Source organism: Schistocerca americana, chromosome 2, assembly GCF_021461395.2.
Source record: "Schistocerca americana isolate TAMUIC-IGC-003095 chromosome 2, iqSchAmer2.1, whole genome shotgun sequence".
Taxonomy (NCBI): Eukaryota; Metazoa; Arthropoda; class Insecta; order Orthoptera; family Acrididae; genus Schistocerca; species Schistocerca americana.
In genome coordinates this window covers 1,018,219,052-1,018,239,856 of record NC_060120.1, presented here as the reverse complement: position 1 = coordinate 1,018,239,856, position 20,805 = coordinate 1,018,219,052, and the positions used below count along the sequence as shown (strand labels likewise).

Here is a 20,805-nt window from a genome sequence, read left to right as displayed (position 1 = left end):
AAATTATTTTTTCCTCTGAGCATATGTTGTCAGTACAGCTCTACCAAGTGCCATTTCTTTTCTGCAGGATCTAGTTCCTGCCATTAGTGTTGTACTGGTGATGAGTTAGTTTCGCGACAGTGAAGTAATTTTTGGAGATGTAGATAGACTGAATTTTGTTCAATCCTTTGTCACCAAATTTTAAAGAAAGTAAGTCATTGTATCAATATCAGTACTATATTTAATGACATAGATCTTCAAATGTTAACAATGTTCATACATAACCTCACATGAGCTCTGTTTGAAATATGTACTGTTGGGGCACATTGAACCAAGCTCTCTTGGGGCACAATGGGCCATGGTTCATTGTGCCGCAGGAATCTTTTTATTGTCCAATACAAGCACTCAGTACTTTGATTCCTTAGCGTGGGTAAAAACATATGTGTAGGTATTTAAGGCTTTTAAATTACAGATGTTCAGCATTCCTGTTTTATATTATCAGGTTTGAAGGTGGTTCATTTACACCGCAGGAAGACAGACAGAGGTAAAACTGACCATGATGTTATGCGAGAAGCTGTGCTGTATGTTCTTAATAAGGGCATGGCAGTTCGCCAAGCATCTAAATCTCATTCAATATCTTACCCTACTGTTCGACAATATGTTCAGAACATTAAATGTGGTTCCAGTGAAAGATTGACAAACTATGACAATCGTAAGGTATTTTCTGTGAAACAGGAGAAAGAATTAGTGGAGTATTCTTCTAAGATACACTTTGGTGTTGACACTCAAACATGCAGCCGTTTAGCAAGTGAGCTGGCTTTCAAAAATAGTCTGAAATGTCCTGAGAACTGGACGGAGGGAACGGCTGGTGTAGACTGGTTCTATGGGTTCGTGAAACGAAATCTCAGTCTAAGTATCTGAACCCTAGAGGGCTGCAGCTTATCCAGAGCAACGTCCTTTAATCAGTAAACAAAATACCAGTTTACTATGGGGGGAAGATTTTGAAACTGAAGGATGACGCAGGAGACTATCAGGTATCATTTTTGAGAAAAAGTGAAAAAATGGGAGGTAAAGGATGAAGCTTTTGTTCCAGCTAACAACGTACTTTACATGCTCCCACGACCTGCTACTGATAGTGTGACAAAGAGACAAAAATCATATTTCAAATTTGGAATCAGCTTCGAGTCCATTGATTTTCGGTAATTCCAAAATAAGTTACATGATTGTGTGGCTAAGATTTAATTATATTGTTCACACATGGAATATATGCAAACATTATGTTTAAAGAACATTTTCACTTCTTTTGTATGCTAAATAGGTTCTTTCAATGAACGTGTTTAAATTGGTTCAATATATCCCACACGTGGGGCACAATAAACCATTTACCAAATTTTCTTCAAAGGCGTGCAGCTAAAAAACAATTAATGACAACACAATCATATCAGGCCATTTGATACTTGAATGATTAAACTGCAACATCTGTAAATCACAACTCTGTGGTAAAATTATTGGATGAGTAACATGGAGAAATATTTTTTATGGTTCAATGTGCCCCACTCTCACCTACCTATTTAGTTAGTGTAGAGCAGATTTAGATTACTCTACAGGTTCTGTCTACTGTGATATTTGTATGTAGATGTTTTTGTTTATCAAGCTGTCCTTTTTTGTCTGTTATTCCCATGTTTATAATTATAGTAGCACTAGAGTATCCTGCAAGGGCATAGCATCTCCTTTATCTTCTTAATATATCAGAAAATAGATCTCATACCTCATCTCCCAAGGACTCTGCCAATTTTGCTGGATGTAGTGCTACAGAAAGAAAGGAATGCAATTGGTATGTTATCCCATGAATGTCCAAAGTTTCCATATTTCCTTTTCTTGGAGCACGCTGATTTCATATTGTGTAAACCATAGCCATTCTTTCAGAAAACATACTTCAGATGATTAATTTTGGAATCCAAGTTGTTCATGTGAGAAACTGTTTTGTCTCTGTGTACCAGTGTATTTAAAACTGCTCTCTTCTGGAGTGAATGGGGAAAACTCTGGGCACTAAGATATAAATCAATATGCATCAGCTTGCACTACAGAGAGTGGCCAAGATGTTGATCTGTCTTTCATTATACAAAAACATCTAATAATGGCAGCCTTCTCTCTTTCTCTGTATGGCAGTGAACTGGATGTTCGGGTGCACTCTGTTAATAAGTTTCTGAAGTGTTCAAGAACTTCTACATCATGTGGCAAGACCATAAATGTGTTGTCAACATAACTATGAGGGTTGGAACTTAAATAGTGGCAACCTATATATTCACAACCAATGCAAAAGAGTTACTGGTACATGGTTGCACCTGTTACTGTCCTTCAAAGTAGACACCAGCATTATGTAGAACCCATAGCCAGTAATGTGGAAGGCATAGTATATCTACATCTAAATCTACATTTATACTCCGCAAGCCACCCAATGGTGTGTGGTGGAGGGCACTTTACGTGCCACTGTAATTACCTCCCTTTCCTGTTCCAGTCGCGTATGGTTCGCGGGAAGAACGACTGTCTGAAAGCCTCCGTGCGCGCTCTAATCTCTCTAATTTTACATTCATGATCTCCTCGGGAGGTATAAGTAGGGGGAAGCAATATATTCGATACCTCATCCAGAAACACACCCTCTCGAAACCTGGACAGCAAGCTACACCCCGATGCAGAGCGCCTCTCTTGCAGAGTCTGCCACTTGAGTTTGTTAAACACCTCCGTAACGCTATCACGGTTAGCAAATAACCCTGTGACGAAACGCGCCGCTCTTCTTTGGATCTTCTCTATCTCCTCCGTCAACCCGATCTGGTACGGATCCCACACTGATGAGCATTACTCAAGTATAGGTCGAACGAGTGTTTTGTAAACCACCTCCTTTGTTGATGGACTACATTTTCTAAGGACTCTCCCAATGAATCTCAACCTGGTACCCGCCTTACCAACAATTAATTTTATATGATCATTCCACTTCAAATCGTTCCGCACGCATACTCCCAGATATTTTACAGAAGTAACTGCTACCAGCGTTTGTTCCGCTATCATATAATCATACAATAAAGGATCCTTCTTTCTATGTATTCGCAATACATTACATTTGTCTATGTTAAGGGTCAGTTGCCACTCCCTACACCAAGTGCCTATCCGCTGCAGATCTTCCTGCATTTCGCTACAATTTTCTAATGCTGCAACTTCTCTGTATACTACAGCATCATCCGCGAAAGGCCGCACGGAACTTCCGACACTATCTACTAGGTCATTTACATATATTGTGAAAAGCAATGGTCCCATAACACTCCCCTGTGGCACGCCAGAGGTTACTTTAACGTCTGCAGACGTCTCTCCATTGATAACAACATGCTGTGTTCTGTTTGCTAAAACCTCTTCAATCCAGCCACACAGCTGGTCTGATATTCCGTAGGCTCTTGCTTTGTTTATCAGGCAACAGTGCGGAACTGTATCGAATGCCTTCCAGAAGTATACCGTTAGTAAGGCCTGTTCTATTGACGGTTTGAATGGAGTGGTCTAAAGTTATGGTGATTCTCGTGTATGGCTGTGATGATGTTATCCTAATGCATTATGTTCCTCCATGGCAGACTGTCAGTGCACAGTATTACTGTTCATTTTTTGAGCATCACCTGTGACCAGCTTTGTGAAAGAAGTGGCGACACTTCCTGTGCAACCTACCCATCACTTTGCACGACAATGCACGGGCGCATACAGCGCAAGCTGTGGGTGCTCTGTTCAGTCGATGGGGCTGGAAGGTACTATACCATTCACCATACTCCCCAGACATAAGTCCTTGTGACTTTTATTTGATTCCAAAGATGAAGGAATCACTTCATGGCATTCGTTTCAGAACTATTCCAGAGATTCGACAGGCAGTAGACCACTCCATTCACACAATCAACAGAGCAGGCTCTGCTAATGGTATACTATGCCTGGCAATGGGTTCTATACAATGCTGGTGACTACTTTGCAGGACTGTAACAGGTGCAAACATGTAACTCTTTTGTATCAGTTGTGAATAAATAATTGCCACTATTTAAGTTCCAATCCTCATATAAAATGAAGATGGATGAAAGGGGGTCAGATTTAATGTGAACTCCTCCAAATGTTCCGTAAAAAAGTTGACCATCGTTGGAGCCAGTGAAAAACCCATTACCATTCCATCCATCATTTCACAAAATTTACTGCTGCACAAGAAGTACATGGTGGTCATAAGATGTTGGAACAACTCTATATTTTCAGGAGGAAAATGTTGTGCCAACAGTTTTAATGTGTTCTCCACAGGAACACCTGCTGTTAGTGAGACCACACCAAGACATTCTTTGGGCCAACTCTAACCTATTTAATTTTCTCAATGAACATCTGAGAGTTTTTGATGTGATGTACACAGTGGTCAACTATTGGAATCATCAACTTAGTTACATATTTGGCCAGCCTTTAGACAGGAGAATTAATAGTGCTAACATCAGCAGAGCAGACAGAGAGGGCTCCATGCATTGCAGAAAGATGAAGATCTTGTGGTACTTCTGGTTGACAAGGCAAATGCCACAGTTGTTCTTAATACCACTGAATATAACAACAAAGTGTCCTCACTGTTGGAAGATAGTACATACTGATGCCTAAAATGAAACTCAACTTTGTCATACAGCAGGAAAATAGTGGGTTTCCTGAAGAATTCTGGTCCACCACAGGACATCATCAAAAATCTTAGAGCATGAGCTCCTAGCCCTCCTAGCTGAATGGGTTACCTAAAGTCCATAAGGAAGGTATTCCAAGGAGGCCATTTGTTTGCACTATTGGTTCTCCTACCTACAGGCTGATTAAATATTTAACTAAGTTGATAATTATGATGGCTGGTGGCTGTGAGCACTACATTAAAAATTTCAGATGTTCTTTGAGAAAATTAAACAGATTAGGGTTGGCCCAAATGATATGTAGCCATGTTGGATGCAGTCTCATTATTTACAACAGTTCCTGAAGTGGATGCATTAAAAATGTTGGCAGAGCACTTTCCTCCTAAAATGATAAACTTGTTCTCACATGAAGGTTTGGAAGATAGGAGACGAGATACTGGCAGTAGTAAAGCTGTGAGGACGGGGCGTGAGTCATGCTTGGGTAGCTCAGTTGGTAGAGCACTTGCCCACGAAAGGCAAAGGCCCCGAGTTCAAGTCTCGGCCTGGCACACAGTTTTAATGTGCCACGAAGTTTCTTGTTCTGACATGTTCTGATGACCATCTGCTTCCTGTCTGGTTGTAAATTTTGTGAAACGACAGATGGAATGGCTATGGGTTCACCACAGCCTCTAGCAATGGCCAACTTTTTTATCATTATGTTGATGACACATTTATGGTGCGGCCACTTGGTGTAGAAGTTCTTGACCACTACCATAAACATACGAACAGCATGCACCCAAACACCTAATTCACTGTCAAGACAGAGAAAAAGGGAAGGCTGCCATTTTTAGATGTTGTGGTACAACAAATGTCTGATGGATGTCCCAGTGTACCGTAAGCTGATGCACACTGATTTATATCTTAGCACCTAGTCCAGAAAAGAGCAATTTTAAATACACTGGTATACAGAGCAAAACAGTTTCTGACAAAGACCACTTGGATTCTGAAATTAATCATCTGTATATGTGTTCCAAAAGAACATGATATGAAGTAAGCATTCTCCAAGAAAAGGAAATGTGAAAATGTTGAACATTTACGTGATAAGCTACTGACTGAATTCCTTCCTTTCTGTGGCACTATATCCAGCAAAACTAACAGAGTCCTGGGAAGACAAGGTATAAGAACTGTTTTCTGACCTCCTAAGAAGATGCAGGAGATACTATGCCTTTTTCAGAACAGTCTCAGCTTCAGGATCCCTCAGATTTACAACATACCTTGTGAGCGCGGAAGCAATTACATTGGTCATATGGATGATTTCTGACCTCTGTGCAGAACATCGACAGCTTGTCAAAAATCAAAAACTAGAGACATCTGAACTTGCTGATCACAGCCTCAAAAACAAACATAAAATACTATTTGATGAAATGAGCAGAAATAATATGTGAGGAGATATTCAACCATGACAGAAGATATAATCATAGCTGTGCTTGGAGGCAAGCTCTCGATGCAGAAAAGAACCAAAAGTTCTTGTCACAATGTTTCTGCTGTGACTGGAATGTGGCACCACCAGCACAGGCTTCGACACCATCTGCAATGACATTACATAATTACTGATCAGTCAGAAGCCATCTATGGGCTATAAAAAGTCATCGCAACAGCAGTTTTCACAGTTAGTTGCTCTTAACAAAGACAATGAATTTAATCTTCGAAATCTTGAGGTTTTACTCTGAATTTACATGATAATAAGTCCAAGAATCTTTTATACAGCCACATTTATTTTCCATTAAAATAAACAAAACAATTTATAAGTATACTGCACAGGTAATAACGTACCATCTGATGCACCACTCTCACCAAGACATGACTGGTGAAGCTGCTCCATCATTTCCTTCATCTCATCATCTTGACCCTACTCAAGAAAAAAAATTAATTTCAGGATGTATTTGGCTAATAATAGTTTATAGTCACTTCAATAATGGATTATTTTCAAAATTGTCAAAACATTGTGGTTATACTGATACAGTTCATGAGATGATTTCCTTGCATCATATATGTAACACAGTAACGAAAGAAAAATCACATTGAGAGCTGAATTTATTTATCATCTGTTATTTTTATGAAGTATGAATTTCATTCCTTTTACATGTCAATGTTTTTAGCCTTCAAAAGTGTTGCATTGGCAGCTATACTTTGATGGTAGCATTGTTTCCCATCTTTGCTGCAGTTCTTGGATCCTTTTGGCATAATACCATTCAGTAATTGTGCTCTTCTGGATACTATCCAAAGTACCAAATTGACTTATGTTTAAGTGGTTTTTGAGGTGAGGGAACAAAGAGGAATCACAGGGACTGGGATCCAGGAAGGAACCACAGAAATGCTGTTTCTTTCGAAAAATTCATTGATGAAGATTGCTGTATAACAGAGCCGTTGTCATAGTGGATCATCCAAGTACTTAAAATCTCTAGTTTCCTCATACCACTCACTCGCTGAGTCATTCAAGGACTGACTGAAAGTTGACCCTGCAGGCACAAATTCATTGTGGGTGATCTCATGACTGTTAAAACTATAAATGAGTGTTTATCTGATTCTGAGTTTAGTCATTCTTGCTTTGGTGGGAATGAAGTGTTTACTGAATGACACTTCTGACTTTGGCATTTTGTCTTGATACGACATTAAAAAATCCATGACTCATCATCTGTAATATTGCAACTGAAGAATTCTGGCTTCTTCTAAAGGTTATCCAAAAGACCCAAGCATATATCCTACTTGTGCCTTGGATAGGGAATGCTTACCATAAGTCTTTTGTAATATTATGTAAGATGTCATATTGGTTTTGCCAACCTTTGTACAAAAACTTGATGCCCTACTTGTGCCTTGGATAGGGAATGCTTACCGTAAGTCCTTTGTAACTTTATGTAAGTTGCAATATTGATTTTGACAGGATTTGCACGAAAATTTGATGCTTTAGCATTGCTCATACTTTTGTCAATCATGTTCATAATGCACCTGACAAAAACAATTCAGTTGCTCTCACCTCCCATGCTGCAACTGCAACAAGTTAAAATTGATACTGAGATGAGTCAAAAGAATAATTCATTTAACTGGAAAGGGAAAGGCAACAGCAATGTCAGTACACGCACAGTGTTGCCAGTGTCATTACTTTTTTAACATACCCCACACAACAAGAACAAGATATATATATCACATTTTTAAGGTTCTGTTTTGACCAGAATATAAATAACGACAGGGAACAGTCGTAAAGGACCAATATTTAGGCCAGTTTGACAAAATTAACTATCTGATACCACTTTTTGATCTTTGTAGGGTATGACTCTTAGATTATGATGAAGGTCTTGCTAGTTGAAGCTCTTTCAGCAACAGTAATCCTATTTACTGTTTGTGATTAGTAGCAATGTTTCTGTCAGTCCTAACAGGTAAACATAATATTTCACAAAGTTATGCATACTATTATTTCACTTTAAAACAGAAGAGAACAAATGGGGACATTCTTTGAAGATACAGCTATCTCGAAACACTGTAACATTCCAGTATTTAATTTGTTCACATAATAGTAAATGCTACCAAAAGTTGCAAAATCATGAAATTTCATTTAAATTGTCCGGACTAAAATTTATTAATCATTTTTTATAAAGTTATCTTTTGATTATGAAAATGTATGTGGATTTGCAAAGCACATTTTTATTTAATTTACAATTTTCTAACTACAAAATGTAAACAAAATTTCATAGGCATCCCATTCTGCAACATTTTATCTTTAAATCATAATTGTTTAGCATATCTATTGTCATTACTTTAGTTCTTTGATTTTTCTATCAAAGAAAACAAAGGTTTTCATTCAAATCTGAACCTCTGTGAAAAATAGGTATGACAAAAATAACTGGAATGACATTAGAGATCTTGAGACTGTTCCATCAGGCAGCCACATGTAATAAATACATGTAATAAGTGAGCCAGAACACACTTCATAAGTAAGTTTTTAGTCCACATTTGATACAGACAGATACTGTTCTTTATTCAGCTTCTTTGTTCTCACATTGTTTTGTGTATAAATGTGAAGCTTTTTGTGAATGTGATCTCCTGTTATGTTGAAAAATGTGATTGTTTCAAGTATGTTGAATTTTGTGCAAAAGTATAAATAAGAAGCTTTTTATGAATGTGATCTCTTATTATGTTGCAAAAATGTGACTGTTTCAACTGAGCTCAATTTTGTGCAAATGTGAGACTAAAAGTTCACAGCAGCATGAAGAAAAAAATTTCAATTACGAAAAAACAAATTGTCTCCATTCATATTTATTTCAAGCATGGCTTCCCTGGACAATGAGGCCCTTTCTGCAGACATCAATGGTAAAACATGAATAGAAAATTTAACTGAGGATTAAATTTTTGACCCTTAATCATGAGAATAAAATACACTGTAAAAGTATTGGGTTTGCTACATGGCATTATGAACTATTAAGATTTCCTTCAACAATAATCTTCAATGGTGAATTATTTTGAGTGCTTATTTTCTGATCTGAGGAAGGTGGTGCTTAATTGGGAAGGAAGTGGTTTCTCAGTCTGTATAGATTCACTAGGATGGAGGGACCAGGATCAGAGAACTGATATCTTTCATCTATAGTACCCCAAAACTTCTTAATGAACACATTTTACAACATAATGTAAAAGTCATCTTCCTTAACATTGCTTTTGAAAATTACAGTTCTTTTAGAGGAATGGTCCCTTTCTCCCCCTGAACCTGTGAAATAATTCACACAGTTTATTATTGGAGACATAGAGTTCAACATGGAATCCAAATCAGAATGCTAATTCACATTTTGGAGAAATTCAGCATATTGCCAAAGATGGAGTTCATGTTGACTAACAATATAAAAAGAAAAGGAAAAAAACTGTTGAGTTGTTATCAAGTCTGTGGGTGAAGCACTGGTGAAAGTTTGAATTCATGAAACACGGGGATATATGGCACTGCATGGCATTATCATTTATTTTGAAAGATGCACATGGGGCATGAAGATGGCATAGCGCAATGCCAAAACTGGTTGTCATCCAGATAAAATAAAATAACATCTTAGTTACACAACTTTGGAGAATTTTTATTAATATTGCCAAATGTACGAACTGTTGCTGTGCTTCAAAAATGAAAGTTTGTCTTGACTGGACTAAAAGCACAATTAAGAAGTCATCAGTCTCTTTTCAGTTCCTCCTTCATACTGTGGTATGTGTGCAAGGTCAGACATATTTATCTATATTGCACAAAGGGATGATCATCAATTTTCAGATGATGGAGGCAGGCAGTAATACAGAAACAACAAAATTTGTAATCATTTAGCATATGTGGACAGTGAGAGTTCTTGTGAGTGGGTTAATGAAACAATTGCAACTAACATCATGCTAACTGCTGAACTCCATGGATAAATTGATGGTTGAAGTACATAATGATTATGATGATGTTTGGAGGCTAACCAAAGCACTACATTGTAACATCTTACCACATAAATAAATCAGGTATGGGCCAGTATTGTGTCCATCACAGTTTCAGTCAGTCATGCTGCATTTGGGCTCTGAGCACATGGATGGTGTTCTCTCCAATGCGAGGGGCTGTACACTGATGGAGCACCAAAACAGGTCTGTTGGTGATAGGCAACTGGCGGCTTTCTGCAGCGAGTCAAGTTTTCTTCATCATAGGATGAACAGAAGTTGCTGTGACTCGTGAGAGGTGATGATGACAACTTTGTGGTCGGGGCATTGTTTAAGAGCCATTCTCTAGAATCATTCACCTACTCTGAAGACACTGATGACTGATTTTGTTATGATTTCATCTCCAGAGATTACAATTATGTGTGTGTATATGGTGATTGTCTTCCATGGTACTGATGTAATCTTTTATCAAGATAAAGTGTAGTAATGTTGAAGTGTTGCCTGTTGCATTCACCTCCGGATCTCTGGTTGATGATTAATTTGTGATTTTTCTACTATTTTGGCATCACAAGTGCCTAGCATTGTTCAAGAATTACTCTCCATTGCTGGTGGCAGAGTGGAATGGTAGCCACTTATGCTGGCAGAACATCAGAAAAAACTGCTAAATGGCTATTGGCTGAAGGTCCCAAGATGAATGCCAACAGGGAACATGTCAAGCAGCTGTGAAAGCCTCAACAGTTTTATGCTGTGACATTGTCAGCCAGCTAGAAATGTCCTCAAATGGCTGGAGCAGTACAGTTCCTAATATTATCCAGGACCTCAAATTTTCGTGGTCCTAGCCAACATCTTTGAGATCATCTTACCTGCTGTTGCTTGTATGGATCTTCCAACACACACTTTTCAGTAGCTGAGCTATGGGAAGTACTGCAGGCAGCATGACTGCAAATAAACATGGAGAAACAGTGCTCTCTGACTGAACTATTTCAGGCTTGTCTAAATGAATTTTTTCCCTACATACTAACATAGTGCATTTCTGGAAGAAAGAATGTTGCAAAGAAATGGTTTAGCCACAATCTATGGGACAGAAGTTTGGAAGATGGGAGAGACGTACTGGTGGAAATAAAGTTGTGAGCGCACTTCATGAACTGTGGTCAGGTAGATCATTTGGTAGTAAGGGCACCCATTGACAGTTTGCAGGGGCGGGGGCATAGACCTGGAGGTATGGAGTATTTTGAATACTGTGGAAGATGAATGGCAACTTGCAAGTAGCCATGAAAAAGTTCCATTTACGACCTAGTGAAAAACGTAGATAGTACAGACTTTTAAATAATTTTCTTGCAAGAAAAACACCTGACTAAACTATATATTTTCCTTTGCCTGAGGTTCCAGCTTTGAGACCTGGTCCAACATTCAGTTTTAATCACCCACGAAATTTCAACCTGAAAGTCATTTTGAACACCACAATGCTTTACTAAGATTGTCTTATTGGAGTGGGTACACAATTGCCTTTCTTTGAGCTCTAATCAGATTTTCATATCCAGCTATAAGGTGACTTGCAGTTTAATGTAGTCCACAGTTCAATTTGACCTTTTTTACACTAACAGACATTGCCAGAGGTGAAAAAAGTGATAAGTGGCAGATTAAAATTCTAGAATTAACTAGGGATCAAACCCAGGACCTATGGATTCATAGTCTGGCACAAAACAGCTTTTTCTCCCCAAATGAGCAGCACTTCACAGTGTAGAAACTAGAAGATTAAAGTGCGATACAGTCTGAATAAGTGTTTCAAAGTATGTTACACTCTTTAGAGTTCACAATCACTAGCAAACTAGGCAGTTGAAAGATGGGGACCACAAAATTGTGCACTACAATAATACAGTATAAGGTTACTCATAAGTAAATTCAGGGTTGGAAAATAGGCACATATCAGTGGATAGAGCATCTATCCAAGTTTTTCATTCACACTGTAGATGCTCAAATTATACCATAGTCTGACTGTAATTAGTGGATGATTTGTCTACGTGTTCTGACACACCTACTACCCCAACTGGTGCAGTCTTGTACTATGTCATCGTATGGATTGAACCTTGGGGAAATATTCTATACCAGGCATGGGCAACTTTTGGTGACTTGTGGGCGTGATTCACGTACTACTTAAGTTCTGCCTGGGATATTTTCTTGGTGTCAGGATTGGAATGGGGTGCTTTCAGTCTCGTGAGCCAAGCTGAGTAGTTACTTGAGCGATTAGTTGCGGCTCTAGGTCATGAAAAATAACAGTGCTTACGAGAGTGGTACGCTGATCCTACACCCCTCCACACTGCATCCAGTGACACCATTGACAGAGGGTTTCATGACAATGAGTTCACACAACATCCTGTGGCGGATAGATGCACACTGCGCAGATGGCAGCGCGTGCATGGGGAGAACAGTAGTGGTGGGGGTTACAGGCAGGCGTTTTAGGGGAAATGCTGTTCTAAACTGAAGCCTATGATCACATTTTTTGTAAATATTAAGTGGGGTCCTTCCATGCCCACACTTGAATGGTGACTATTCAAAAAGATCTACTGTCACCTATGCTTTGGTTAATCTAAAAATAATTCCGCCGAAAATGCAGCTATTTATTTTCGTCTGACTTTTTAACCATTTGTAACTTTCAGAGAAATGTCATGAGTGGCGAATTTTGAGTACAACCTACACATTTCGCTTGGTGCCATGTTAAAATTTGCTCCTTTTGCCAAAACACAGCTGAGCTGACACAGTCTCACCTCACTAACATGTGTGGATACTATTATGAACAATTCTGAGACAGTGGTTCATTAAGTTTATTTAGTGAGGGGACTCAGGAAAAGTATGGTCAGTAGCTCATGAAGAAGCACATTCGTGGTACAAAAATGTCTAAATGTCTTTATTTATGTTGTTCCGAAACCCGTACCTTTTCTCGTGTCATTAGCTGTAGATGGCCCTTAAAATTATATTCTTTCAATGAAAAAGTCTTTAGTTACTGCAATGACACGGTAGATATTGAAGTTTTGCATAATAACTGCATGGCAAAATACTCTCCTCTTTGGTTGCTATCATTTGCCAAAATCTCATTTCGATATACGAGAAATGTTGTGGATATTTCACTCTGGCTTTATCGCTGGCGAGGCGCAATCGAAAATGTGTGTGCTACGTCAGATCACATTCCTCGAGATTGGTGACAAATAGATACCTCTACCCAATTCTAAAGAAAAATTAAGTCTATAGCTAAATTTCATACGTTACGACATATTATGAAATATCCACCAAACACAAAATCATAGTGACCTCTAGTTTTCATTGCAAACTTTTCCTGATTTCGCTCACTGCCTTACTTCCACGTAAATATCACAATAACTACGACAATTAACGAAGTGAAGGGGACATTATCATGAATCTGACATATAAAGCAAGAAAGTGAAGTACAAATGAAGTTTTTTAACAAATACTTTCAGTAAAATCGTTTGAGACAGATTACAAGTCGTGCGCCTTGAGTCTGTCATCGCTGACCGGCCTCCCCTTCTGAACAAACGAATGAACTCGCCCAGCGCTTTGGACAAAAGCCGGTCACTGCACATCGGCCACCGTATACTGCGCGGACCAACGAGTTAAAATTTCATAGAGTGGCTGAGATACTAGTTACAGCGCTCCTAGCGGCAACCAACGCTACCTCGGCCGCCATGTTCTCCTTAGTCAAAACATTAGGAAAGCGTTACTGTTGTTTGTGTTTGAAGTGTGTCAGCTGTTGTGATATTACTGCAATATTTAACTTTTCTAGTTGACTTTTTTGTTACAAAATATAAAGTCAACATGCCTGCAGTGTGTTCAGCGTTCAACTGCACAAATCGCAGCGATAAGACAACAAATATTTCATATTATAAGTAAGTATATTAGTACCGAAATACGACACACGATTTTTAATGTTTATTAAAGAGTCATTTGCATTGGAACTGTAATTATGCTTAAGACAAATGCAGGAAGTAATTTATTTATCGTTGATTACAGATTTCCTTTAAAAGATAAGGAAATTACAAAAAGATGGGTTATAAATATGAAGCGAGAAAACTGGTTTCCTACTACAGCCAGTTACCTCTGTTCAGCTCATTTTGATGAGAAATATATGTACCACACAAATGTCCAGAGGCGCCTTTTGTCAAAACCAGTACCTGCTATCTTTACTATCTTTAACTTTCCACCACATTTACAAAAGCAAGATAAAGTATTACGACCACAACCCAGAAAGCGATCTTTCGACAATTTGCAAGATAGTGCTATTACAGTGACATCATTAGCACAAAGTAAGTCAATAATTTAATTTTACTCCGTGTTCTTATTACTTTGAATTACATACTTTCTATTATAATCTTATGGTGTAGCTCAGTTATAAACTTGTGATGTAACTACATTCTTTCAGAGCCTGTCGGACCCACATCTGTTTCTGCTGACCACAATTACTGTCTACCAAGCCCTAAGAAGTTGAAAACACAATATAACAGAGTACAAGCAGAGAATGTGCGACTAAAGAAGCGGATAAAGCAAATGAAGCAACTTAGTGTACGACACAAAAGAAGAATAGTGCAGTTACAGACTTTAGTTGCTGGTTTGAGAAGAAGGCTATGTAGTTCAGTTTCTGATATGTTAAACAGTGAACATGTAGTTGGTTTGTTGTAGGAGCTATTGGAACTTCAGTGCAGTGCTAAAGTATGCCATTATTCTCAGCAAATAAGGAAATTTGCCCTGACCCTACACTTTTATTCTGCCAAGGCATACAGCTACTTACGAAAATTTGTGAAATTACCCCACCCAAGAACGCTTCGACTTTGTTATTGAATTACTATGCTTGTGTTAACTACTTGTAACACATATTTCAAATAAATTCTCGTTCACAGTGTACTGGTTTTTGAGGCTTTGACTGTTTACTTTCAAATAGCGACAAAAATATCGCATTTCTGGCCCGTTACTGTTTCTAATAGTTAACCACAGCATGTTTAGAAGTTTCACCGTAATATTCTGGTGGTACCCGCTCTAATTGCATTAATTTATGGGCAACAAGTAACGTTATAGTGGATGGACAGACTTATTTGAGTTGTCTTGTAGTGTTATCTACATCGAAAAGTTTAGCCATATTTCGACAAAAACATCCCTTTTTGCTGTCAGTGTACACTGAAATCACTGCTGTCTATTGCTTGTTTTAGAAAAAATAAAGCTAGTATTGGCTATTTCAAGTAAGTCAAACGCAGTTACAAGAGGGCGGGACACAGCAGACGAATGCCTTGACTAAAGAAAACATGGCGGCCAGGACTTCAATTTGCTTCAAACATGGCGGACCTATAGCCACTCTATGAAATTTTAACTCGTTGGCGCGGACTCTACCGAGGGGCTGCCGGGGCCTATCGATGGAGTCAACACAATTTCAGAGGTGAAAATACTTACTCCGCACCCTTTTAAGGCAGTGAGCTGTTTCTCTCACTCTCCACACACACATTAGCACATGGGCCATAATGCCACACTTAGACTGGAAACATGTTTCTCTTTGTTGTTCAAATCCAGTTACGGCGAAGTGGCATTGAACATGCACAGAGTAAGCGAAACTTCCATGGGTCTGTGTCATGAGCAACAAACTTCAAAGGCTAGCCGAGAGTCGGCGGAAATTCCCGAAAGTGCATGCCAGCCGAAATAAAACGTAATCGCCTTGCTCATTCTCCCATGAATTTCTACCGCGGGCCAGATTGAAACCAATCACAGGCTGGATCCGTCCAGTGGGTCGCCTGTTGCCCACCGTGATCTATACCGGGATACCGGCATGTGTCATTTTTCTGTACCATATTTCTTGTAGTTTTGGGGCAGTCTTTTTCTGAAATCCCGGAGGTATTCAGGAGTAACCTTACATTGTGTGGCATTTTCGCCGAGTATGCTTGGAATATAAGCACACGATCACTGTCTGGCGTGGCAGATTCAGTGGGAGCAGGAGAGTTACAGGAGTAGCAAGCCCGATAGCACTGCCTCCCATCAGGAGATGTCTAAACATTGATAGCAAGTAATAACTGTCACCAACTCAATGATATATCTTACATCGATGTAAAATGATTAATTTATTGAACATCCTAAAAAGCAGCGTAAAATACATATAAAATCATATTTATCAAGTTAGAAATAAAGTAAAAATTAATATCCCGTATCGCAATTTTTGTTCACAGATTATAAAAATGATATTTTTGAGAAAAGTGTCCCCATTCGTGTATCGCGTTGTTGATAGAGCATATTTGAGAATAGTCTTTCAGAAACTTTCGATCTTGCTGTACAGCTCACATATTTAACTGCAATTTTTTAGGTTTGCAGAGACAGTATGCCCCGTCCTCACAGCTTTACTTCTGCCAGTATCTCGTCACCTACCTTCCAAACTTCACAGAAGCTCTCCTGCGAAACTTGCAGAACTAGCACTCCTGGAAGCTTCTGTGAAGTTTGGAAGGTAGGAGACGAGATACTGACAGAAGTAAAGCTGTGATGACGGGGCGTGAGTCGTGCTTGGGTAGCTCAGTTGGTGGCTGGCACGGTAGCTCAGCATGTTCGGTCCGAGGGTTAGCTGCCCTCTATAATAATTTAAAAAAATGAGTTAATGTATCAACGATGAACTTCAACAAGTGTCATAGGACGTCCACCTCGAACAAATACAACGATCAATTATGAACAAATGAGATTAACACAAAAAAAGTTGGTAGAGCACTTGCCCGCAACAAGCAAAGGTCCCGAGTTCGAGTCTCGGCTCATCACACGGTTTTAATCTGCCAGGAAGTTAGTTATCTTTTCTTGCGCTATTTTATAATGTTCAGTGCATAAATTAAAATTGAGTCTCCCGTTTTCCAAAAACGTATCGACGTGTTGTCGTCCACACGAGAGCATGAAAAGTAAAGGGATTAGTCCACGCTTAGCTACAACAGCCTATTTTCCTGTCTGAGTTCGTCAAAAGTTTTGCATCTCCCTCCTCTTGACGCTTGGTCACATTTGACAAGTCAAGAAAATTGCAGTGGTGTCTTTAAAAGACATGTTCAGAAGAAAGGTTCGTTTAAATGACGAAAAATTTATTGACAGTGGCAACAAGTAGCCTAGCTTTTTGACAACATTGAAGGTCGACATCGATGTTCCACAGATTTCAGTAAGGATACTGAAACATCGACGTCTAAACTCCCAGCAACGGTAATTTCTTAATAACGATGATGATAGAATACCATGCTTTTCAGTGCCTTCTGTAATGCTGTACCCAAAAGTATCTGGACAACTGTTGATGGGCTGTGTCCACGCTTCACATTTATGACGGGTTGAACTCTACTGACAACCATTTGAACGAGGTTTGTAGAAGAACGGCAGACCATTATTCCTCAGGGGCCGAAACTGTAGGAGGTAGTGATGATGGATGCTGTGGTCTGGGTCGAAGTCGACCTTGTAACTAATCCCAAAAATATCTCATTTTGTTCAGGTCGAGACTCGGGGCAGGTCAGCCCATTTCAGGACTGTTAGTGTCCACAAACCATTGCCTCACGGATGCAGCTTAATGACAGGGTGAATTGTCATTCTAATACAAACAACTGTTCCGCTACTGCCTACAGGAAAGAACGTTGTAAAATGTGTTCATACCGTTTCCAATTTAGCGTTTTCTTAATGGCAACACGCGGACCACGTCCTAACCACTAAAAACATCCCCATAGCGCGCTACTACATTCTACATACTTCACTTTTGCCACTACACGTGATGACAGGTAATGTTCTCGAGACGTTCGCAAACCCAAACCTTTCCATCGGACTTCCACAGGGTATAGCGTAATTCATCATTCCAAATCACTCATTTCCAGCAACCATCTGTCCATTGGTGACGCTCTTTAGAACACTTTAAGCTCAAAATGGTTCAAATGGCTCTGAGCACTATGGGACTTAACTTCTGAGGTCATCAGTCCCCTAGAACTTAGAACTACTTAAACCTAACTAACCTAAGGACATCACACACATCAGTGCCCGAGCCAGGCGCGCCAGGCGCGCGGTTCCAGACTGTAGCGCCTAGAACCGCTCGGCCAATCCGGCCGGCGCACTTTAGGGATGGTGATTATCGTTGAAACAACTTGTTTTCTGTTATATTAGGTTTTCTTCGACTCCAGTTTGACCCGACTGTTAAAACCGCCCAAAATAACAGATTTCTGAGGTAATCGATTTTCGGTTTTTTGTTCCTGCTATTTTCTGTAATAAACGCACAAACGGAACAAAGACGGAACAACTTTGACTGCGTTAGTTTCGTGATGAGTAGAATCAAAAACATTAAATTAAATAGGCAAATAAAACAAAATTTAGTCGGCCCACCGTTTTTTTTCGAAAAGTGATTGAATACTAGAAAAAGTCACCTGTATTCTCCTACTGATTCTAATTTTTTGAAACTCTGCTCAAAAATCACGTTTTAATCAGGTGTCGTACCACTGGGCATTATGAGGTCAGTACTAAAGGGTGAAAACAGGTTTCTCCGAGTTAATTTGTTCGATTTCAAGGGCAACAAGTGGATAAAATCCTGTTATGTAGAGACAGGCAGCAGATCAGCCGCTTTCTATTTTTATCGTAAACTATGAACTATTCTCTTCATATGATGTCGCAAGTTTGTTGTGGCTCCTCCCATTTTTAATTTTTGAAAGGAAATGGAGGATTGTACTTCATTGATACTGCACTTCGTAAAATAGTTCCAGACTAGAGATGATGTCACTCTGCAATACAACTGATGTCCGAACGACGACAGTCAGAAGCCAGCTAATAGTCCAGATGGAAAAATGCATGTACTCGCGTATCCGCTAGTAGGCCACGCCACATGGTAACAAATACGTTATAGTCACTCACAGCAAAGCTGTACCAGTTCTTATGGCGTGTGTTCCGTTGCTAGTTTCTGTCGTCATTATTATCAAAAAGGCATTGACCGCTTTTACCATTTTGTATTATAACGCAATATTTCAAATGAATGGAAATTTTAGCAATAAAAACTACTGTTTTTTTTTTAAAAAAAGGTTTATTTCGAAACCAAAAATTTCAGAACTGCTGCTATGTCTAACTGATATTTCGGTATTTTTACCCAGTTGTTATTATAAAATAAAAAACACATGTTATAACGATGGCCAAACAACTACCGAAAAATACCGAGTTTTCGTAACTGAAATACCGGTGCCTGTTTCGACCGGTCGCTTTTTCCCATCCCTTTCGCCAAGGGTGCCCATACGATAGTTTGTTGGAGGGGGGGGGGGGGGGGGGGGGGGTGCTAGCCCTGGAGGTATGGATTATTTTTAATATTTTGGAAGACGAGTGGCGACTACTGAGAAGTCACAAAAAAGTTCCACTTCCGATCTGCGTAATACCGACTTTTAAATCATTTTCTTGAAAGAAAAGCAGCTGAATATACTGCATTTCTTTCCAGTCACTACTCTTGATGAACTGTGGTATCGTGTTGAAGCTGCATGGACAGCTGTACCTGTACACGCCAACGAAGCTCTGTTTGACTCAATGCCCAGGCATATCAAGGCCGTTATTACGGCCAGAGGTGGTTGTTCTGGGTACTGATTTCTCAGGATCTATGCACCCAAATTGCGTGAATATGTAATCGCGTGTCAGTTCTAGTATGATATATTTGTCCAATGAATACCCGTTTATCATCTGCATTTCTTCTTGGTGTAGCAATTTTAACAGCCAGTAATGTAGTTACAAAATGAAATGATCGTATGGCGTTTATTGGCCGGGATATCCCCTTCGGGGTTCGGCCGCCGTACTGCAAGTCTTTATAGTTGACGCCACTTCGGCGATTAGTGTGTCAGTGATGATGAAGAACACACAACACCCAACCCCTGCCGGGAATCGAACCCGGGCCCCCTAGCGCTACCGCTGCGCTACGGAGGCGGACATCGAGTTACAAGATTGTGCACACGGTAGGTACCATGGTACTCGCCGGCTACTGCGCTCGGTACTCACCCGGACCACCGCCGCTACCAGGAGCAGTATCACCACCGTAGCCGCTGCCAGCGACGCCGCGTGTGCTTTCATTGTGGTGTGATGGTGATGTGCTGTCGGCTCTACAACTGCGCGACACTTTTAAAAAGGCTCGGGGGCGGCAACTCGCCGGCTAATGATCGTCATCGACGTCTGCACGTCCTTGGCAGCCTCGCTTCCCGGATTTGCACTTGGCCAAGCCCGCATTAGCGGCTCTCAAAAACACAGGCTACCACTGGGTCTTTAGGACGCGCTGTCCTCGACGCCCTTCCACCTCCGCAGCTAAGCTCATGGAAACACGCAATTTTTTTCACACAGAGACTGACGACATTCTGTCCAAGAACAGAAGTGAACTTATGAGACATCAAATTGCTCCTCGGAAACAAAGTTCTTAGCGTACAGACTTTTTGCAACATTCTTGCATTTATGAGTTTACGAAACATCACCCTGCTGTCATTGTAACCTGCTCAAAATGGTTCAAAATGGTTCCGAGTTCTATGGCACTTATCACTACTGACCATTAAAATTGCTAGACCAAGAAGAAACGCAGAAGATAAACGGGTATTCATTGGACAAATATATCATACTATAACTGACATGCGATTACATTTTCACGCAATTTGAGTGCATAGATCCTGAGAAATCAGTACCCAGAACAACCACCTCTGGCCGTAATAACGGCCTCGATACGCCTGGGCATTGAGTCAAACAGAGCTTGTATGGCGTG

At 39.8% G+C, this 20,805-nt stretch overlaps 1 protein-coding gene across 1 annotated transcript in view; it reads right to left on the bottom strand.

The window, feature by feature from the left end:
- LOC124596543 (general odorant-binding protein 83a-like) overlaps positions 1 to 20,198 on the bottom strand; it is a 39,038-nt gene extending 18,840 nt beyond the window's left edge. The window contains exons 1-2 of the mRNA XM_047135721.1: positions 20,061 to 20,198; positions 6,456 to 6,531 (exon numbers count right to left, since the gene is read on the bottom strand). Coding sequence (XP_046991677.1) covers positions 6,456 to 6,531; positions 20,061 to 20,132 — 148 coding nt within the window. The 5' untranslated portion in view covers positions 20,133 to 20,198. The remainder of the gene's footprint in view (positions 1 to 6,455; positions 6,532 to 20,060) is intronic.
- Positions 20,199 to 20,805: the final 607 nt, after the last annotated feature.